Raw genomic sequence first — 23,013 nt, forward strand, 5'->3', positions numbered from 1 at the left:
ATCCACGGAATATAAATAGTGTGCTTACACTGAAAAGGTTAGTGTCGATTGTTATTAGTGATCAGCCAAGGATGACAGAAGAGACCATTTAGCTGCTGGGAAAATAAAATGGTGTGCTGGTGGGGCAAAGGGGAAGTTAGTCTGATTGATTTATCTTTCACCTCGATAAGGCAGGTGAAGGAGGGGCAGATCTTCCAGTCATTAATGAAGGCATCGACCTCATGAGGTTTGTATCAGGACGTTCAGTGGATCTGGAGCGGGTGGTGGTCCGCTCTAGGAGAGGCCGCTGTTCTGTTGATCTGGATCTGTGATATGGCTGTCTATCTGCTGCTTCACAATCCCTGAAACGTTAGTCAAAAAGCAGCTCAGTTGATCTTTAGTGCCTTTCTGCTATTTTGTTATGATGCATCAAACTGATTTTGAAAAAGGTAATTGTTTAAGATTATTGAGTATGGAAAAAAATGTTCTCTTCCCCAACATATGCTGCGTTAATTCTCACTAAACTCCATAAGAATTCCTAAAGAACCAACATCTGCCTTTAATAGCAATTCCCAGTGAAGATAATAGGAGTTGCTCTGTTATAATCAAAACAAAATTATCTGTTTTCCACAATGAATTCCCTAAATGGAACATGTGAAATATGTGAAGTATTCTATTCGGAAAGAATTCAATGACTTCCCAACATTTGCAAAAGAGTAAAGAAAACCATAAAGGCACTAATTCTCAAGCTGCTAAGGCTGTGTATACTAATAAACAGTATACCAACTAAAATTTAAAAAGGCTTTCAGCACAACTGTAGTATACTGATATATCTGAACATTTTAATGACTGAATCCAAATGTTATGAGAAAACAGTGCAACTTTGAAGTCTGTAGCCATATTCAAACATAGTCCACATGAAAAATCATTCTTCAGGAAACTGGTAAATCAACCATTCTATATCGTTTATCTCATCACACTTTAACAATGCCAACAAACGCAATTCAGAATGAGCATTAATTGACTGAAATAATAACAGTCTGAAACAATGTGATTTCTTTGATGAGAAATAAATCCAACATCAAAATTTATTCCTTCTTTAGAGAAGTATACTTAAGCAAGCTATCAGCACTACTTTTTGTATCCCCGGAGTCTAGCATAAAGCTTTTACATCCAACACGCAATTTGTAAATGTTTTCTAAGATCACCCCACTATCTGCAGAACAGCCCCCAAAACAGTAGTTTTGATTCTAGAACTCCAAAGTATACTTCAAAGAAACTATTACCTCCCCATATAGTTGTAACAACAGTACTGGAAATGCTTATATATTATAAACACCAAAGAAAGCTTTAGTATCCCTCAAGACTAACGTACTAACGACTTCCACTTTACCTACAAATTCTCTCGATCTTATTTTTGATAATGAAAACTGTAAGTGCTCATAGAAAAATAATATAAAGGACACAATTTTCCAAATGTAATTCATTACATGGCATACAATTTTGGACCAGCAGATATTAGATTAGGCTTCCCTGACAGCTCAATTGGTAAAGAATCTGCCTGCAATGCAGGAGACCCCAGTTTAATTCCTGGGTCAGGAAGATCAGCTGGAGAAGGGATAGGTTACCCACTCCAGTATCCTTGGGCTTCCCTTGTGGCTCAGCTGGTAAAGAATCCACCTGCAATGCAGGAGACCTGGGTTCAATCCCTGGGTTGGGAAGATCTCCTGGAGAAGGGAAAGGTTACCCACTCCAGTATTCTGGCCTGGAGAATCCCATGGACTATACAGTCCATAGAGTCGCAAAGAGTCGGACATGACTGAGCAACTTTCACTTAGATATTTCACTTGAATATTCACTTAGATATCCCTTATGACTTTAGGAACTGAATACTAGATTTACTCTACAACATATTTTGTGATTATCTTACACTTTATATTCATATGGTAACATGAAAGCAAAAGATTTTTAAACTATTTTTATGTTCATGTACTATAATATGATTGATTTCTTAAGATAAGTTTAGTATTTTTAGAAGTGTATCCAAATATGTCAAAAAAGCTGTGTAAATACATATACAATATTCAATTACTTATCAAAGAGAGAAATGAAAAGGCAATTTGACAGGGTAAGAAATCACAATTCTATTTTTTCTTCCTGAAAGACTATTTTTTTTTTTTTCTGAAAGACTATTTTAGAGAGAACACTTCTCTTTAGAAATAAAAATGCTCAATGTCTATTAAATGTTGTTAGTGTACATATCTTTGTATATCTTCAATACAATATATTTATATACTGCATGCGTGCTAATCCGCTTCAGTCCTGTCTGACTCTTTCTGACCCTTGGACTGTAGCCCGCCAGGCTTCTCTGTCCATAGGATTCTCCAGGCAAGAATACTGGAGTGGGTTGCCATGCCCTACTCCAGGGGATCTTCCTGATCCAGGGATCGAACTCATCGTTCTTATGTCTTCTGCACTGGCAGGTGGGTTCTTTATCACTAGTGCCACCTTGGAAGCCTAAATATATATTAATGTATATATATCTTAGATTCCTTAAACCTAGTTATGAAGATACCAATCTTTACATTATTTTCATATTTCTTATCTTAAAATAATAATTTATTTCATTAAATAACATGGATTATGCAAAATCTGATTTATTCTGATTCCATTAAGTAATTTTTCCAAGTGGAAAGTAAAATATTAGAATATACAATTTCACATCTTTGACACTCTATTTTAATCATTGAAATATATAATTGTGAATGAAATCTAGAGAATTATTTCAAATGTGTTGCTACATTCCATGTCCTTAAAAGAATACTATTATCTTTAGAGTATTAATGTAGAAGTCACAATTTAAGAAATATGCTTTTTAAAAAAAGCTCTTCAGTAAAAAAGTTGTTTGAAGCTATAGTCGATGTTTTAAATTTTACTTATATTTTTCTCACCATATTCAACAAAGGTATGAATTATGATTTCCATAAGAAATAAAAATGTTTAATAAGTGAAACATGAGGAGAACCATGGTAGAAGTTAGAAATGTATTGAAATGCTCCACCACAATTAAGAGAAGGGGAAAGTTATATTTTAAACTTTGATAACACAGTAGAAGGTCAAGATAGACCTCTGTTTCCACGAATGGCTAAAAATACGTCTTACTAGGTGAGAACTAAGGTTACTGCTGAGAAAATTGAAAGCAGCAATGCTTAAGTCTCATATATAATACCCACTTTCATAGTAGGTTTTCTAAGGGATTGAGATATAAAACTTGACAACTTTCACCTAAATTCTTGGTGAGTTTTCATTTTATGGTGAAAGTGAAAGTGAAGTCACTCAGTTGTGTCTGACTCTTTGCGACTCCATGGACTATAGCCCACCAGGCTCCTCTGTCCACAGGATTCTCCAGGCAACAGTACCAGAGTGGGTTGCCATTTCCTTCCCCAGAGGATCTTCCTGACCACAGGGATCAAACCCGGGTCTCCTGCATTGTAGGCAGATGCTTTACCATCATGTTGAATGACCATTTGCAAGGCATGAACTATTTTAGTGCCTACCTGGGTTTCTGAATTTGGGGTCTGTATTTCAATATAAATAGTTTCCTTTGTAACCCTGCCTATTTATTTTACTTTATGCATTTCAAAATAGTATTTGAAAAAGGGTAGACATAGATTTTACAAGATTGCCTGAAAGCAAGCCATATAAAACACCAGGAAGCTCTCACCTGTAAATTTAAATTTTTCTTAGGTTAATAATTTGATTATCTTATAAAAGTGATTTAATATCTGTCATAACTCTATTTTTAGTTTACATTTTCTGGTATACATGCTTAAAATAGTTTAGAGTTTCTATGTGCCATTTACCTGGATATATACGGATACAGTTCTGCCTATTTAGTGACTGCTATTCTAAACTTCAAGCATTTGCACAGGATCCTCCACAATTAAAGCTAATTCATGTTGACTGACAGTATTGTAACAAGACCCTGTATTGTATCAAGCCAGCTTTAAAATCATTTAATAGTATGTGCAGATTTTGATTTCTAAGGGGAAAAATTTTATAATTATCTAGCAAAGTTGTTCATTTTCAATCATTTTTCCACTCATATAGTTGCTCTTGAAAATGTGGCACAGCTGTCTACTTATTTCACCATCTTTGTCACTTATTTCTCCCAGTCTCCAAGTACATGGAGTTACGCAGTGTTGCAGAGAAGCATAGGCCAGTGGGCATTTTCTTTCATTTATATTCAACCATTGCAATGACGCAATTCCAGATCAACATAGACTCGATGTAAACTATCTCTTAAGTACAATAAACGAAATGCCAAGATTACTAAAACAATGAAAAACAAACTGCACAATGCTTCAAAATATTGTTCAGATATCAATGAAAATTGTCCTAGGACATAACTCAGGCCTTAGAATCTATGTTAAATCAGACAGATCTATTTTATATTTATATTGTAAAGGTGTGGTAAGTAAATGTAATAGGGTTTCTTTCTCATAGACTTGCACAAAGTAAAGCTATTTAGGAATTATTTTTCTTCTTTATAAGGAAATAATTTCTTTCTAAGGTCAAAATCTTAAATTAAAAAACAAAAAACCTTGGAGATATCTCTGAAGGACAAAAAGTATAATCTCAGATTTGGAGCAAGAAATGACTTTCATAAATCTGTATTACATAATATAGCAAGCTGATTAACAGCAGCAGCATTATACTTTTCATTAAATACCAATGTATAGAGATTTTCTAAGCATTAACTACATAATTGAAGGAAGAAACAAGCACATTATAGAATTTTAAAATGAGATATAGGGTAATTAATATGTTACATGCTGTATAATATATCAAGTAATTTAAAGCAATTATATAATTAAACTCTATAATTTTCTTGTACATCATATTGTGTGAGGTATAAGTTTAACCTTTTAAAACCCAGTTTATATATTTTAGCATTGCTCCCAGAGTTACGAGAATTGGAAGACACAAAATACCATGGTAATAAATGAATATTTCTGAATATTTGTATCATGTGTACAAATAGAAGTATTTTATTATTTTGGTGGAAGATAGATTAATTTTCCTTGGACATGATAGATTTTTTTTATACCAGAACATTTATGTTCAATTAAACATTAAATTTGTATGTTAGTTAAAAGTAGATGAGTTTATCAAAAATAACAGTAATATCTAGAGTCAGCCAACTTAACAATCTAACATGTAAAAATGGTAATAATACACATACTGATGGGAAAAAAACAAGACACTTTAATGTAGAAAAACATGTTACTATTACTCATAAACTTATTTTTATCATAAAAATAAAATGGTCCTTTATCTATAGAAGTATTATCATAAAACAGTCATTATTGTAAATAGCAAGAAGAAAAGACTATCACAATTTTCTTAAGAAAATTATGGACAAATACAATACTGAACAATAAAGATATATTAGTAAACATGCACACGCAAAAACATGTAAAATATAAATGTTTGAGGACATTTTGAGTATTTAAATAAGTATTAATAGTTATAATTCTCACTGTCACTTAATTTTTACTTTAAAAACAACAGAAACAAAACCACAAATAAGCAAGGTTATTTACTCAGGAACAATTAAACATACAGTGAATTAATACATCTTTAAAATATGTATTTTAAAAGTCTTGAGAGATTATCACGTTCCATCTACAATATTCTTAATTTACTAAATAATTTTATTTTCAGTGGATGGTGAAGTATTAAAAGTGTTTTGTCCACTGTAAGAAATTCAAGCTATTCTGTCAAGGTATTAGCCCTATGGTTTCCTTTCCCAGCTCCTCAAAGATTCCATAAAATGACAAACTTCTGAAAGATGTATAAGGGTCACCCGAGTTAAATTCACCCATTCCAGTCCATTTTAGTTCACTGATTCCTAAAATGTTGATGTTCACTCTTGCCATCTCCTGTTTGACTACTTCCAATTTGCCTTAATTCATGGACCTATCATTCCATGTTCCTAAGCAATATTGTTCTTTATAGCATCGGACTTTACTTCCATCACCGGTCACATCCACAACTGGGTATTGTTTTTGCTGTGAATTCGTCTCTTCATCCTTTCTGGAGTTATTTCTCCACTGATCTCCAGTAGCATACTGGGCACCTACTGACCTGGGGAGTTCATCTTTCAGTGTCCTATCTTTTTCAGTTTTCACATTGTTCATGGGGTTCTCAAGGCAAGAATACTGAAGTGGTTTACCATTCCTTTCTCCAGTGGACCACGTTTTCTCAGAACTCTCCACCATGACCTGTCCGTCTTGGGTGGCCCTACACGGCATGGCTCATAGCTTCACTGAGTTAGACAAGGCTGTGGTCCATGTGATAAGATCGGTTAGTTTTCTGTGATTGTGGTTTTCAGTCTGTTTGCCCTCTGATGGAGAAGGATAAGAGGCTTATGGAAGCTTCCTGATGGCAGAGATTGACTGAGGGGGAACTGAGTCTTGAAAGAAAGCTGAGCGCTGAAGAATTGATGCATTTGAACTGTGGTGTTGGAGAAGACTCCCTTGGACTGCAAGGATATCCAATCAGTCCATCCTAAAGGAAATCAGTCCTGAATTCACTGGAAGGACTGATGCTAAAGCTGAAACTCCAATACTCTGACCACCTGATGCGAAGAACTGACTCATTTGAAAAGATCCTGATGTTGGGTAAGATTGAAGGCGGGAGGAGAAGGGGACGGTAGAGGATGAGATGGTTGGATGGCATCACCAACTCAATGGACATGAGTTTGAATAGGCTCTAAGAGTTGGTGATGGATGGGAGGCCTGGTGTGCTGCAGTCCATTGGGGTCACAAGGAATCAATCAGACACGAGGTGTGGTGCAGTCCATAGGGGTCACAAAGGGTCGGACACGACTAAGCAACTTAACTGAACTAAAGTTGTACCTCTGAAAAACCAAATTATGAATTGATATTGTTTGATAGGAGTAACTGTGATAAGGCACAGTCCTTACTCGAGAATATCTGAGTGCTGTGTTCAACAGATTCATTGGTCAGCTTTGAACAATTCACTAGCATTCCTTTTGTTTTGCTAGTTTTACATGGATAGTGGAAGTTCCTCATATACACTGGTGCTTGCTGCCCTTCACTGCTACTTCATAATGTTAGTTCAAATCATATAGAAGTTGTGATTAGAAGACTGATTCATCCCCTCCCAAATACACAGACACAAACGCAGAACAAGGGGTGTGTACATTTTCAAGCATAATCCTCTTCCTCAGTCATGAATGATGATATGATGTCTAACAGTCAAAAAAAAAAATTACTGGAGACACCAACAAGCAAGAAAAACAAAGCCCACTGTCAAGAAACAAAGCAATCAACAGAGTCAAACTCAGAGATGCACAGGTGTTGAGACTATCAGGCAGGGAATTTAAAATATTGTATGACTGGTGCATTAAAGATTACCTTAGAAAAGATGGAGAATATCTCTTGCATGAAAAGCTAGAGAAATATCAGCAGATAGATGAAGACTGTAGAAATCAAATGGCAGGCCTGTGGTGAAGAAGGATGTGATGTACCGTGGGGTCCTGGGCCTGGCAGACAGTGGGCAGTTGGAGGCGACTTTGGAGTAGCACTTGGAGGGCACAGTGAAGCATCCATCCATTGATGGAGTCCTGCTCACAGACTCACAAAGATTTAACCTGGGTTGCTGTGAGACCTTGTCAGATAAGCACAACTAAGCTCACCTCTGACCCCACTGGTATTCCTGTGGTGTGTCTAGAATCAGACAATGGGAGTATCATTATCCAGAAAATATCAGCGTCACAATGGTGTTGCACAAAATGACCTCCTGATGTTTTGTATCAATCAGTTCTCTAGCAGCCTATGATAGGACTACAGTCTGCCTTTGTTAATTATCTCAAAGAGTTTTTAAAGTTCAGTAGTTAGGCCTTTCATTTAATATGCATTGAACATTTTTCTATTAGCTTTAGAGTAAGCACCTTTCAACACTGTATGGGATGACCTACCAAAATACTAATACAAAAAAGATTTTGCTTTGAAGCAACAGGTCTAAATCACTTTGTATATAGAATTTTCTTATGGTCAATAAATCTGGTTGGATGCGAAAAACTAATCAAATGGAAATGTCAGAAATTATAGAAATTAGAATGTGGCAACATGTTGGGAAGTTTGAAGTTAGGTTTATAGAGATCTTAAATGTCTAGTTAAGAGGTTAAGATATGGTTTAATTTTCAATGAGCGACCAAAAAGTTCTGAACAAAGGTAATGTTTAAGTAATGAATTAAGAAGATGTCTTCAGGGGTAACATATGGAATAAATTAGAGTAGGAAGAGGCTGACTTGTAGAAAAAGGTTGGAAACAGAGAAGAAGGCATGGATGAGAAAAATAAATCACAATGTACAATATATGGAATTATACAAACAATTTTAGGGCTAGAAGGAATCTCAGAAATTATTATTTTAAATTCCCTGCCTTATATTCTGAACATCTGTGCATCTCTGAGTTTGACTTTGTTGATTGCTTTGTTTCTTGACTAGGAGTGGCTCAATCTCTCATATTTTTCAAATAAGCAAACTAAAGCTCACAGAAACTTGATCAGAGTCACACAATTTGCTATTTTTTGAGATGGAATTCGAACTGCCCTTTCTTGGTTCTAAAGCCTGTTATCTTTTTTGAAAGCAAGGATAGAGTTTTCCCTACATATATGCTTGGCAAATCACCATACGAATTAAGTGAAAGAAATGAATAAACTAAAGAAAGAAGCTTCTAAAATGAAATGATGATATATTAACAGAAACAGAAGAATTCTTGAGAAGAAGGAGCCTTACTTTAGGTTTGGACCTAAATTTGTGTAGTGTTGCAACGATACTCTTCTATAGATATGTCAGATAAAGAAATCTGATAGTTTGAGAAGTCACGGTATTATATTAATATTTCACTGTTCATTGATTCACTAATTCTTTTAAAGGTATTTATTGTATGTATGTCATGTGCCAGGCATTATACTAAGTATTAGAAGTTTTGGACAAAGTCATAAAGATGACAGAATATAGGATAACATATGGTCAAGAAGTTGAGACCATCAGAAGTAGGAATAAAGTGAAGGAAAGAGAAGAGCAATCAAGAAGTAGAACGAGAATCAGGAGAGTTACTGTATTAGAGAGGCTAAAAAGATTAATAATGGCAGACACAAGGACATAACAAGGATAAAAAGTGTAAAAAGATACAGCAAATATAACCATGGAGAAAATCATTTAAAACAAATTGCTGGAAATAGATGTCAAACTGTAGAGGGTTAAAGCTTAGTAGCTGATGAAGCGGAGAAGGCAATGGCACCCCACTCCAGTACTCTTGCCTGGAAAATCCCATGGACAGAGGAGCCTGGTGGGCTGCAGTCCATGGGGTCACTAAGAGTCGGACACGACTGAGCGACTTCACTTTCACTTTTCACTTTTCACTTTCATGCATTGGAGAAGGAAATGGAAATCCACTCCAGTGTTCTTGCCTGGAGAATCCCAGGGTCGGGGGAGCCTGATGGGCTGCCATCTATGGGGTCGCACAAAGTCGGACACGACCGAAGCGACTTAGCAGCAGCAGCTGATGAAGAAGTGGGGAAAGCATATCTAAAAATACATAGTCAAGAAACATGACCTAAGTACGAGAGAGAAATCAACCATTCTCCAGGGGGCTTGAAGGTGTGGCAGATTAGAAAGAAGATACTATTAAGGAGATGGCAACAGGTCTCTTTAACAACAACTTGAGGAAAAACAAAATTAGTAAAGTAAGAAAGACTGAAATATAAGAGAAACAAGACAATTACCAGAGCGAAATTTCAGGGAAATTAAGGATAGTTAGAGTCAAAAACACAAATAGGAGATTACTTGTGATGTAATAGATCACTTTCCTCTTAGACAAGGCTTCTAAGAGGAAAGGAGGTTGGTAACAATGCAAAGAAATTATGGCAAAAAGATGAGGAGGTAGCTCAGGAAGTGTGAATTACTTGGATTTGATCACAGTCACTAAGGGCTCTTAGCACTACTTCTCAGTGAATCTACGGGAAAACACTCTGTATTTCACACGAGAATCTCATCCTCCTGCTACTCCACTAGCTTTGTGACAAAAAAGTGTGAAAGTGTTAGTCGTTCAGTCATGTCTGACTCTCTGTGACCCCATGGACTCTAGCCCACCAAGTTCCTCTGTTCATGTTAATTCTCCAGCCAAGAAAACTGGAGTGGGTAGCCATTCTCTTCTCCAGGGGATCTTCCCAATCTAGGGATTCTCTCGCACTGCAGGCAGATTCTTTACTTTCTGAGTCACCAGAGAAGCCCTTGTTTGAGCTTTGTGAGACCCTTTCTCTAACTTGGGTCCCCATCATGACCCCAAATACTTCAAGGCCACTCGCTGCCTCTCTTCAAACATGATGGCATCTCACAGTACTCCTCTAGCCCCAGGTCAGACCCTTCCCAGAACCTTACTCCATTCTGGCACCAAAAACAACTTAGGATACATTTAGATGTCTCAGGTAGATCACTTCTATTTAAGCATCTTATTTGTATAATTCTTAGTATCAAGTACAGAGAAAGCCCAGGTGTCCCTTGACAGCTTCTTCTCTCTAAATTCTTCATTTCCTCTATTATCTTCTGTACCATTTTAATTTTCTTTATTCTCTTAGCTGTATTTTCAAGAATCTTCATCTATTGTTAACTAACTTCGTTATGTCATCAACTTTTCTGCAGAATAGTTTCTGCATATCCCTATCTCAAATAGCACTTAGCTCAACCCTGCAGACTCTCCTTCCAGTGTAACTCTCATCTACAGAAGCTACTTATTTTTTCACATTTCATAGTCCATGGATTCAGAAGAGACTGGCTCCCTAGAGACACTCTGGCCATTGTTCTTTCATTGTAACGTACATGTTCTTATTTCTATCAAGCATGCCACCTGGCCGTAAGACCCATTATTAACTCAGGTTGCTAATAACTATCAACTTCCAGCCAATATCCCTTAGTCATTGATTATTGGGGGAATTTTTATCAGCTGTTTTCTTTAGATAAATTCTATGATGATTCCAGGAGGTATCAATGTACATGCAGGAAATTGTTCAATCATCTTGAACCCTAACTCTTGGATCTTTGAAACGTCAATAATTCTCACTTTTCCCCTGCATCTGCACTCTTTTCTGGGGAAATACGGTGAATCTTAGAATCCAGTGAAACTATTCAAACTCTAAAATACTAAACTCTAATATCAAACTGATGATAATCATTAATTATTTCAGGTGTTTTATAATCTCACTTCTACTTTACTTGATCTCCATTTAACACTTTTCATTCCATGGACCTACCAATTTCTGTCAGAATGTAGTACCTCTCCACTTTCCTTCCTTCCTTAATCATCTTAGACTCTATGATTGATCATCTGAACCACTTCTATAACAACAGATTCCCTTCTATCCCAAATCTTGCAAATATTCATCAAAACCCTAAAATCGATTCTACGCCATAATGATTTTTCTACATTTAGGCAACTGGATATTTCTTAAGTAAAGCATGCATTCATACAGGTTAGCACTTTGCAAACTCATAGTTTCTAACATCTGCTGTGTTGGTATCATTAACAATCTTTCTACTTATATTTAATCAGTTCCCATCAGATTTTACACAATGACTATTTAAACTTTCTCATCATATTCAATCTTCGGGAATCCTCAGGAATTTGTCTCAAAAATAACCATATAATCTCAATTATAGCAACAACAACATTGAGGTTATCAAATATAATTATCTTCGATTAACATCCTTCTAAAATTTACTTAGTTCCAACTCCTTCATCTATTTCCCTCCTGTCTCAATGGTAAATAAGAACTTTTTACATTTAGAAACTCCATCTGTGTGGTCAGCCCCACCCACTGCTCTAAGACTTTTCTTCTAGTCATCCTTTCTTTTTCCTTTATTCTTTTTTCCCTTCTTTTCCCTTTCTTTTCCCCTTATTCTTTTTTCCCCTAAAGGATTGTTTCCTCCAAGCCTATAAACATAGGATGTATTTCTTACTCTGAAAGAAAGAAACCTAGTCTGATATCATATGCCCCTGTCCAATATTTCTCCACACTCCTTTGATGTATTTATTATCTCCCAATCACGCCTCGGGCTCTGCAATCTGCTTTTCTCCTCTCACCATCTTTCCAAAATCGCCTGAGTTGGAATCATCAATGACTTCTTCCTTGACAAAGCTAATGGTATTTTTCATATACCTTTACTTTCATTTATCTTTATTGTTGACATTATCTCTTTCTTCTTCAAATTATTTTTTCAAGCTCTATTCTTCTTACTTTTCTATTCTTCCTTCACTGTGTCCTTCAGAAGCTTCTCTTTCTCTGTCTGTCAATTTTCCATGGCAGAGGAAAACTCCTTGGCCTTCATTTGATGGGTAGTATCTCTGGCTGATTTCATTTTCATTTTTGTAGCTACTTTCCACGAGTAGTAAATTTACTCCTAAATGATTATACATAGCCTAAACTTCTTTAAGCTTTAAAATTTAATTTACTTCTTGCTAGAAGCTTCCGCCAGCCTTTTCAATAATTCTAAAACCAAACTTGTCTCTCAACTAAACTGATTCCTCTCCTAACAATTTCCCCATCTCTGTTAAGGCACCACATGCACCCAGTTACTCAGCCAATAAAACTGGAATATTTCTTGACTCTTGGCTTCCCCTCAACATCCAAATCTGATTATTTACCAGGTAATATTGAATTTAATTGATTGGCTCTCATCACTTATCTCTCCATGCAGTACCTTACTTAGTTCAGACCCTCAAAGAACTTTTGTTGTCCAAGACCAAGGCAAATACCTCAGTATGTGTTTTTCTTTTTCATACACTTTTCTTTCATCAACCATCCCCACAGTCTCTAGAGTGAATAAATGTACTACAGCCATCCCGAAACTAAAACTCTTCAAAGTACCTCTGTCACATACAGTCTTAGATTTAAGTTCCTTAACAGAGGATACAAGGTTATTCACTATCGGGACCATCTCTATCATTACATATTCATCCCTTGCTATTCCCTGCCTTGTAACGAATGCTGCAACAGCTCTAAACACAGTGCTTATTATGCCAGTAGCTTTGCTTATGCATGCGTGAGTGCTAAGTTGCTTCAGTTGTGTCCGACCCTTTGCAACTCTATGGACTGTAGCCCACCAGGCTCCTCTGTCCATGGGATTCTCCAGGCAAGAATAATGGAGTGGGTTTACATGCCCTCCTCCAGGGGATCTTCCCAACCCAGGGATCGAATCCATGTCTCTTTTGTCTCTTGCACTGGCAGGCAGGTTCTTTACCACTAGCGCTACCTTACTCAACTTAAATATTTCTAATTCTTCCTTTAAGATACAGCCCACCTGTCATCTCCTCCATCACATCTTTATGCAAAAGTTGCCATTATGGTACCACCATCAATGGCACCATCAATGTGTCAAAAGTTGCCACCATCAATGTTCAGTTCAGTTCAGTTCAGTCGCTCAGTCGTGTCCGACTCTTTGCGACCCCATGAATTGCAGCATGCCAGGCCTCCCTGTCCATCACCAACTCCTGGAGTTCACTCAGATTCACGTCCATTGAGTCAGTGATGCCATCCAGCCATCTCATCCTCAGTCGTCCCCTTCTCCTCCTGCCCCCAATCCCTCCCAGCATCAAAGTCTTTTCCAATGAGTCAACTCTTCGCATGAGGTGGCCAAAGTACTGGAGTTTCAGCTTTAGCATCATTCCTTCCAAAGAAATCCCAGGGTTGATCTCCTTCAGGATGGACTGGTTGGATCTCCTTGCAGTCCAAGGGACTCTCAAGAGTTTTCTCCAACACCACAGTTCAAAAGCATCAATTCTTCGGTGCTCAGCCTTCTTCACAGTCCAACTCTCACATCCATACATGACTACTGGAAAAACCATAGCCTTGACTAGACAGACCTTAGTCATCAAAGTAATGTCTCTGCTTTTGAATATGCTATCTAGGTTGGTCATAACTTTTCTTCCAAGGAGTAAGTGTATAGCTTTAAGTTAAGATAAATACTTGGGGGGAAAGTAAGATATGAGGATAGATTTTAAAATATAAAAGATATATTAATTGAAATAAAGGATATATCTTAGAGGGATATCAATAAAAGGTAACATGATATCCATTCCAAATATGTTTGTTTAAATTTTGAATGTGTTTTAAAATACGCAATGATCAAAGATAATTTTGCCCTGGTCAGTGTAACCTGTCCAGAGGAAAAAAGTCTTGATCCCTAATATTAGTTAAATGTTTGTTTCCTGAGGTAATATAAAAGAAGTTTAGCAAACATTAAGCTTCTATTTATCTGTTCCAAATAGACAGCGTACATAATATTTTATTTTACAAATGTGAAGTAGAGAAGCCAATGGTTCTGATTCTTTACATATTGAGGATGCCATGTTGAGTTAACTATTATATATTTATTCTATTCCTAAAATTCCAGATCTTATACAGCTAAACTATGGTCCACTTGGAACTATTAACACATACTTATTCACAGAAGGGGAATTTCCAGACCATGACAGTAAACGCCACCTTGAAATACAGACTGGGAAACTGAATGCTTAGAAAGTTGGTGCCAATTTCTTTTTATTCTTTTCACAATCCTCAATAAAGAGGTCCTTTTTCCCTTGAATGTTCAGTCATTTTTTTCTCCAGTAGGTAATTAGAGAGAACTTGGATAATTTAGATCAAAACCATTTGTCAAGAGAAAGAGATTGCTCCAGATTTGGACTTCATCAAAAATGTAAAAGAACAATGAAGCAAGGGAACTGAACTGAGGATGGTTCCAAGAATGGATTCAACCTCCAGATATGTAAGTAAGGTGGAAGCAAATTGGGAAAGGTAAAGGGGTAAACAGAGTGGATAAAAGAATCAGTGAGTTAAAAGTAACTCAGTGAAAGAAGAAGAAAGAACCATGTGTAGTTATTGTCCAAGAGTGAAGCATTTGTAATAACTATAAATGGAAAGTAATCTTTTAAAGTTATATAAAAAATTAACTTTTAAAAAAATATTTCAAAGGTAGAACAGTTTCAAGTGATGATAATATTCAGAGCATGACGATGGGAGTGAGAAACTAAAGCAGAACTGAGAGTAAAGCTCACTACCTCCAATTTGAGATACTCAAGGAAGTGAGTGGGTGCTAAATAGATCATTCAGGTGAATGCTAACATTGCCAGGAGAAGGAAATGGAAAACTACTCCAGTATTCTTGCCCGGAGAATCCCAAGGACAGAGAAGCCTGGCGGACTATAGTCCATGGGGTCGAGAAGAGCTGGACATGACTGAGTGCACACACACACGACATCACTCAGATACATGGCAGGAATTATGATAAAGAGGAAGACTAAGGCCACATGCTAAAATCTTCAGTAAATAAAATAGTATATCTAAGAAGTCAACAGATGATTTCAACATGTAAGGGAAATGCATGGCTGTGTTCAGCTGCAATATGTACAAAGGTACAGGGGTTAAACAAGACGCATTAAACATTATGGTAATAAATAAAGGAGAAGGGATAGCTGACTAGATGAGTTTTTGTATCTTCAATAATCCCCAGAATCTCACAGTGGACTAAAGTGGGAGTCAGAAGAACTAAGTAACTCAGAAAGTTAGCAGAGAGAAGTAAATGTTCAAAGTCACTTAAAAAAAAACAAATGAAGGAAATGTTAAGCTGAAAATTCAATACAGTATTTACTATTTCTGTGGAATACAACAGGAATGCAATAGGCAAGAAGCCTAGAGGTAGATGAAGGAATATTAACTATCTATTCTGGTTCTTGGTATGGGTAGTAGATTCCTAAATGTTTATTTTACTACTATGCTTTGAAACATGCAGTCATGCTTTTGTATGAATCAAACTAATAATAATAAAAGATAATATTGCTGAAAGCAACTAAAGAACTGCATTCTTACCATGGCTATCCAATTTTTCCAAAGTACACTAGACTCACAAATTCGAATCATTTAAGTGACAACAAATCTTAGAGTAAGTTATTTGATCATTTCTTTTCTATGTTTTCCTTTAATATAAACATCAGTGATATTGTGTGCCCTGACCACAAACTAAATTATGGTACAAAAGACAGTTCAGAAATCTGTCTTTCAAAATAGGCCAGCTAGGCTGAGGTTGAGAAACAAAAAGAATATGAAATTGATAATCAACCTAGAGCTGTTCAAGGACTGGCTCTATCTATGTTGGTTCACTGAAAGAATAAATAATATGAAGCAATCTACTTGTTGATAATTAAGAAAAATATAGGGCATAAAAACTAATGTGATGCATGATTTTAATTTATGGTTAAGTGGAAAGATACCAGCATAAGAATTCTATAGTTAATAATATCTCATTCATGCCACCCACCTTAAAAAAGGTCTTACCCAATTATAAGAATAGGTATATAACTATTTTTCACATTTTTGTAAGATAAATTTATAATCATTGCAACCAAAAAAGAGTTTGAAAGTAACATACAGCAATAATAAAGATGATAAACACTAACAATAAAAAAACGAAAATTATTTAGTATTGGAGCAAAAAAATAGAAAAAAGAGACTAAGAAATGTAAAAGAAAATAAAACACAGCAATAACCACTACAGTATAGTAAACTGAAGACACTAAATTTCAGATACACGTACAGAAAGACATCATAAAACTTGAATTATTAGGAATTTATTGTTGATACTATCTCTTATGTTTCCTTCCATATTTGTCTAAATGAATTCAATCTTAGGTATTTACCCACTAGTTTCAATTATTGTTTCTAAGCTCTTTCGTTATCAACTCTCAATTAACTAAACTAATAGGATAAAAGTGGCCACAAAGAACCCAACTATAGTCAGAGTGAGTACAGCACATTAATTCCCTATCTGTATAGCTGAACCCACAACCACATTATCATTGCTCTTCTTTTCTCTGTCTACAGGGCCTCAAAATGTTGTCACTGAACTGGCTCAAATCCCTACAGCTATGTTTAGCCTTGAGAAACTGCAAGCTTTAGAGACCTTCTTTCCCTGCTAGATTTCCTTCTGGGAATAACTAGAGACATAATCCTCCTTTCTGTTAAATGCCAGGTAATTTATACTTCTCTTCAAGGAGAATGGTGGCAGAGTAGAAATGAACAAGGATTTTCCCACAAACCCAGTATTCTCCAGGGATCCAGATTCATCTACTATAACCAATGAGTAGACCACACCTACCCTTGATAAAGTAACCATAAACCTGAGTTCAGCCTCCGTTCAATCTAAGCACTTTTCAAAGGCTGATTTGGAGGGAGGTAGAAGTGGGTTGTTATCAACTAGTGCTGTCTGAATATCTAATTATGAACTCTCCAGAGGAAGATGAGCTCTCAACTGTATTAATCTTTAAAAATACTGTTATTCTACTTTTCCATGTAATGATTCAAAAGTAATTTCTGGTGAATTACATTTTTAGAATCATCACAGAGATGATCCCAGCCCAATACAATTAAATTGTTTATATATGCTTTATTTCCTACTTTTTTACAAGGATAATATTTCTGTATTTCATCAGTAACTACAAACATATATATATATATATAAATAGTAGTGAGTTATTATCAATAGACAGGCACATGCAATTCTACGAACAGACTCAATTGTAAGAAAAAAATACCTGCCATCCCTGTGATGATGTTCAATGCTCTGACTGTATCTGGAGCGAGGTAGAGTAAGAAAATGACTGCAAGCATGGCAGAAACAAGAACATAAATGAGACTCAGGAAGAAAATGAAGACGGTATAGTTTAATTTTTAAAAGTGAGATTCAAAAAAGATAAGCAGAGAGCAAGCAAAGCAAATGAAAATCGTTACTGGAAAGTTTGCTCCTTCTTCTCAATGTCCATTGTAATACGGCAGTGCTAAAGGTTAAAATGGTCTAAATATTCTAAAACAAAACACAACAGAATGTAACGAACTGAGATTTAAACAAATAATATTTAAAAATAAAATCTTATCAATTATCACAAACATCTTCAGCACCATCTATAAAATGTATCATAATACAGATGCTTCCTCACTTTGGGGGATGAAAGGTAGGAAAAGAAAAATAATAAAATAACCAGAAAACTTGAGAAGAAAATATTAAAAGAGATCATTTTGAATACTTATCACACTTAGGGGATTTCATAAGACAATGATTTTTTTTACAATCATTACTAATTAAAAGTAACTAAAAGAGTTTATAAAATTTCATTTAGTAGGGAACAAAGTGAATACTTCATTTGAATATTTCTTTATTTTAATATTACTTTATTTTGAATATTATTTGAAATTAACTTTATTTGAATATTAATTTTATTTTTAAAATGTATTGGATGCTATTCCATTTTCCAGTCACTGTTTATTACATGCTATTGATTCTGCTGCACTTCATGCCTCATGACTTACCATAAGCCATCAAAGTAGTACATTTTCATTTTTACCCCTCTGTAGCTGATTCTCTTATTTCCATAGCACTAATATAATTAAAAAAATTTTTTTTAATCTTTCATGTCAAAACACTTAATTTTGGCAGATTATCATTATGCTTCAATAAAAAATGGAAACCCACCTTGATCTCTCACAACATCTCTAAAGAGGACATATACATTTGTATCTTTACTTGCCCTATTCTCCAAAAAAGGAAGAAATTCCTCTACTTGTAATCCTACTTCCCATATGGCCTTGCTTCATTCATTTTTGTCTCATGCCTTCCCTTCCACAATCACATTTAATTCTCAAAATAAAACTTCAGTAACTTTGCCTTCCTCTCTCTTTTTTCACCATAAAACATTTTAGATATATCTACAATTCTTGCTATCACTTTCTCACTTCTCAGTCATGCTTTAAGTTTACTGTAATTTGACTTCTGCCTCTACTATTCTCTTCAAGGTATTCTGTGAGTTTTATCTGTGAAATTCTAAAAAATCCTTTAATTTCTTCTTGATCTTCATTATGCTCCATTTATCTATGGCTTTAGACACTGATTTTCAACCTCTATTTCTTGACACTGTCTTGGTTTTTGAAACACTATTCTCTCAGGCTATTACAAATTTGTGCGTGAGCTCAGTCTTGTCTGACTCTTTGCTACCCTATGGACTGTAGCCCACCGGGCTGCTCTGTCCATGGAACTTTCCAGGCAAGAATACTGGAGTGGGTGGCATTTCCTCTTCCAGGGGATCTTCCCAAGCCAGGGATCGAGTCTCTTGAGTCTCTTCCATTGGCAGGTGGATTCTTTAGTAGTGTCTGTTAACACTTAACTATGTGCCACATACTCCACTAAAGTTTTGTCTATGTCTCACTTAACTACTCATAACAACCCTTCGAGATAGCGTCTAGTGTTCCCACAGACAGAGAAAACTGGCGCTGAGTGCTTGCGCACAGCTGTAAAGTCAGGAGCACAATTGGCTTTTAAACTCAGGGCTTCCTTCAGCCAAAACTCAGGCTCTTAACATGTACACATTGGCCTCGTCTCCCACCTACTAACTGTTTCTTTATCCATTTCACTTATTGATTCCCTTTCTTTTATTCCTCAGAGGCAGTGGTTTCCCAAGATTTTTCCTTGACTTTCTTCATACTCAAACACATTCTTTCTGGATAATACTATTTGTTTTTATAGCGTAAATTCTCACTTTGGTTTAACCTTGATTTTTCTTTGGGTTTCACATCTCCAGCAGCTTCCTGAGATCTCCACACGGCTGCTTGAGTGTCATGTAAGCATTTCAGTAAAACACATGCTAATTGTGAGACATGTGAGACACTGGCCAATTTGAACATCTGGGGCTGCAACTGTAAGTAAGACAGCTGGAGCAGTAGCTTTCCAACGTTCTTTTTAAGCAGAAGGCCATTTGTTTTTTCAAACAAAATTTATGTCAGACCAATATTTATGAATCCAATAAAATCCGAATGGTACTGTCTACAGAGGGAGTAAGAAGCCTAGATCCTACCCATTTGGCTTCATCCTTACCTACAACAGCATTCCTTCACGTATCTTTAGAATCTAGAACCCTATCATTTTAAAGGGCCTCCTAGTAGTTAATTATAATTCTTTAATCCTCTTTGGAATTTAATATAATACTTCAGCTATTTGTTTTCTTGTAATCTCAGTTTCAACTGAGAATTTAAACATTTGATAAACCAAGCTATAAAGTCTCAAAATTTAACTTATCCATTTTCCTTATTTTCTACATTCAATTGATTTATAACCATTGCTCATTCTAATGCCTAAATAACTCAGATTTATCCCTTGTTTTCCTTTTTTACTGCCACTATAAATCAGGCTTAACATGTCCACTGAAATAATCTCCTATTAAGCCTCCCTTCAGACAGAGCCCAACCCTCTCCCAATCCACCCTGCCTACAGAACTATATTTATAAATTATGATTCTGATCATGTAGGTACATTGCTCCAAATCCTTCAATTAACATCCATCTCAAAAAACAAGTACATATTCTTTAAAATTGTAAAAAAACTAATTTCTAAGCTACATTCAATCTTCATCTCCTATTACTTCACTTTTCCCATACCATCACTTTTCATCTAGGTACAGCAGACTAAGACTGTCTAAATATATTCCATACTTTCCTGACTTTCAGACTAAGCTCATGCTCAACACTCATGCCCCACACTCTGCCAAGAATGTCCTGTCCATCATTCCCTCTCTGTCTCCATCTACTAATTTTTAAAGTCCAACTTCTCTTAGAAGCTCTTTCCAATAGATTCAAGCAAGTCATTTCCTCTCCAATCTGTTCTAATCCTATTATGCTTAGGCCTCATGGTCTTTTACATTTTATAACTAGTTACTATATTGTATATAATCAATTGGATCACGTGCTTATCTAGACCAGGATAATGCCTACTCTAAATCTTTGTGCAGAATGCCTAACCCACTCAATAAATATATTTTGAGTTGAACTCAAAAGTAAAGCAGAATTATTATCTTTTCATGTGGAACCTACTGTTTAAAGAGAGCAGTCATTCATATAATCCCAGAAACACTCTAGAACAGTAAACAAAAGATTAAAAACCTATGTAGTATAAGACATAAGGATAACAGTATCAAAAAGATTTTTCTGGCTTTACGAAGAGTAGAAAGAATACCCAACAGTAGTGATGTTGGGATTTACTGCATTAAAAAGGAATAGACTGTCTCTGAAAATTACTTAAGGGTAACAAAGATGTGTAAAATTCAAAGCTGTTAAAATTTTCATATTCATAGAGCATATATATATATATATATAATCACCCAACTTTTAATATTTTCCTTGACAAGCTTAGAATAAATTTCATCTCTGTAAAGCCAAAGAAAACACTATACAGGAATCCTCATCATGACACAACAGTTTGTTTTATTCCCCTTTTTGTGATGGTCAGTTTTATGTATCAACTTAACTGGCCAAGGGGTGCTCACCTTAAACATTATTTCTGGGAATGTATGTAAAGGTATCTCAGGATGAGACTCTCATTTGATTCAGTGGAATCAGTACATTGCCCACTCCAGTGTGGGTGGACATCAGGCATGAGCTTGACATCTCACAGCTCTCTGGCCCTCTGACTGAGATTGATTAATATACCACTGGTAATATACCACTGGCTCACCCGGTTCTCAGGGCTTTGTACTCTGAATTATACCATTATTTCACAAGTCTCCAGCATGCAGACAGCAGATGGTAGACCTTTTCAGCTTGTATAATCATATGAGCCAATTCCTCATAATAAATCTATCTATCACCTATCTATATATTTATCTATCAATCTATCATCAATCTCTCTATCCAGCCTAACAGTTCTGTTTCTCTGGATAACAGTGACTATATGCTTTTCCATAGACATGTTATACCTCTTAACATAATCTGGTCATGATTCCCCTTGGAGTAATAGTATAAAAGTGCGTCTGTGAATATTACAGAAATTAACCATACTATTTGAGTAAGTCCCCTAAAATTCACCTAAGATACAGCGGTCATTTGCTGCATCCACTTACAGCAATTTAAAAACATTTTATTTACACTTCTCCATTAAAGCATGCTTACTTTTCTCCCAAAATTAATAAAATCTATGCAATAAATAATGTCCTAAATGTACATAAGGAGTTAAAGTTATTTTAAATATTGCATTTAATCCAATTTGTTTGAAATTTTTAAAAAATTGAGCAGAACTTTAACTCATTGCAAAAGAATAAAACAGGAAACTAAAACATGACTCAATTTTTTCTTTTTGGTCTAAGCCCCTTTACTTCTTTTTTAAAAATTACATTTATTTATTTTTAATTGAAGGATAACTGCTCTACAATATTGTGTTGGTTTCTGCCAAACATCAATATGAATCAACCATAGGTATACCTCTGGCCCCTCCCTTTTGAACCTCCCTCCCACCCCTCTAGGTTGTTACAGAGCCCTAGTTTGAGTTGCCTGAGTCACATAGCAAATTTCCATTGGCTATATATTTTACATATGGTAATGTATATGTTTCCATGTTATGCTCTTCATACAGCCCACCCTCTCCTTCCTCCCACCACCCCCATGTCCATAAGTCTGTTCTCTATGTTTGTGTCTCCATTGCTGCTCTGCAAATAGGGTAAACAGTACCGTCTTTCTAGATTCAATATATATGCATTGATATACAATATTTGTTTTTATCTTTCTGACTTACTTCACTCTGTATAATAGGCTTTAGGTTCATCCGCCTCATTAGAACTAACTGAAATGTGTTCCTTTTTATGGCTGAGTAATATTCCATTGTATATATGTACCACTGCTTCTTTATCCATTTATCTGTCTATGGACATCTAGGTTGCTTCCATGTTCTAGCTACTATAAACAGTGCTGCAATGAATATTGGGGTACATGTGTCTTTTTCAATTTTGATTTCCTCAGGGTATATGCCTAAGAGTGGGATTAGTGGGTCAATGCAGCAATTCCATTGGTTTAATTCCTAGTTTTTTAAGGAATCTCCATACTGTTTTCCATGCTGCTGCTAAGCCACTTCAGTTGC

The 23,013-nt window shown here is 35.7% G+C and overlaps 1 protein-coding gene across 1 annotated transcript in view; it reads right to left on the minus strand.

Moving 5' to 3' along the window:
• Window positions 1-23,013, minus strand: part of RIMS2 (regulating synaptic membrane exocytosis 2) — a 595,573-nt gene that overhangs the window by 202,412 nt on the left and 370,148 nt on the right. The window contains exons 20-21 of the mRNA XM_052651514.1: window positions 17,657-17,722; window positions 162-341 (exon numbers count right to left, since the gene is read on the minus strand). Of these exons, the coding sequence (XP_052507474.1) occupies window positions 162-341; window positions 17,657-17,722 (246 nt within the window). The remainder of the gene's footprint in view (window positions 1-161; window positions 342-17,656; window positions 17,723-23,013) is intronic.

The sequence above is a fragment of the Budorcas taxicolor genome, chromosome 14 (genome assembly GCF_023091745.1).
Source record: "Budorcas taxicolor isolate Tak-1 chromosome 14, Takin1.1, whole genome shotgun sequence".
Lineage (NCBI taxonomy): Eukaryota > Metazoa > Chordata > Mammalia > Artiodactyla > Bovidae > Budorcas > Budorcas taxicolor.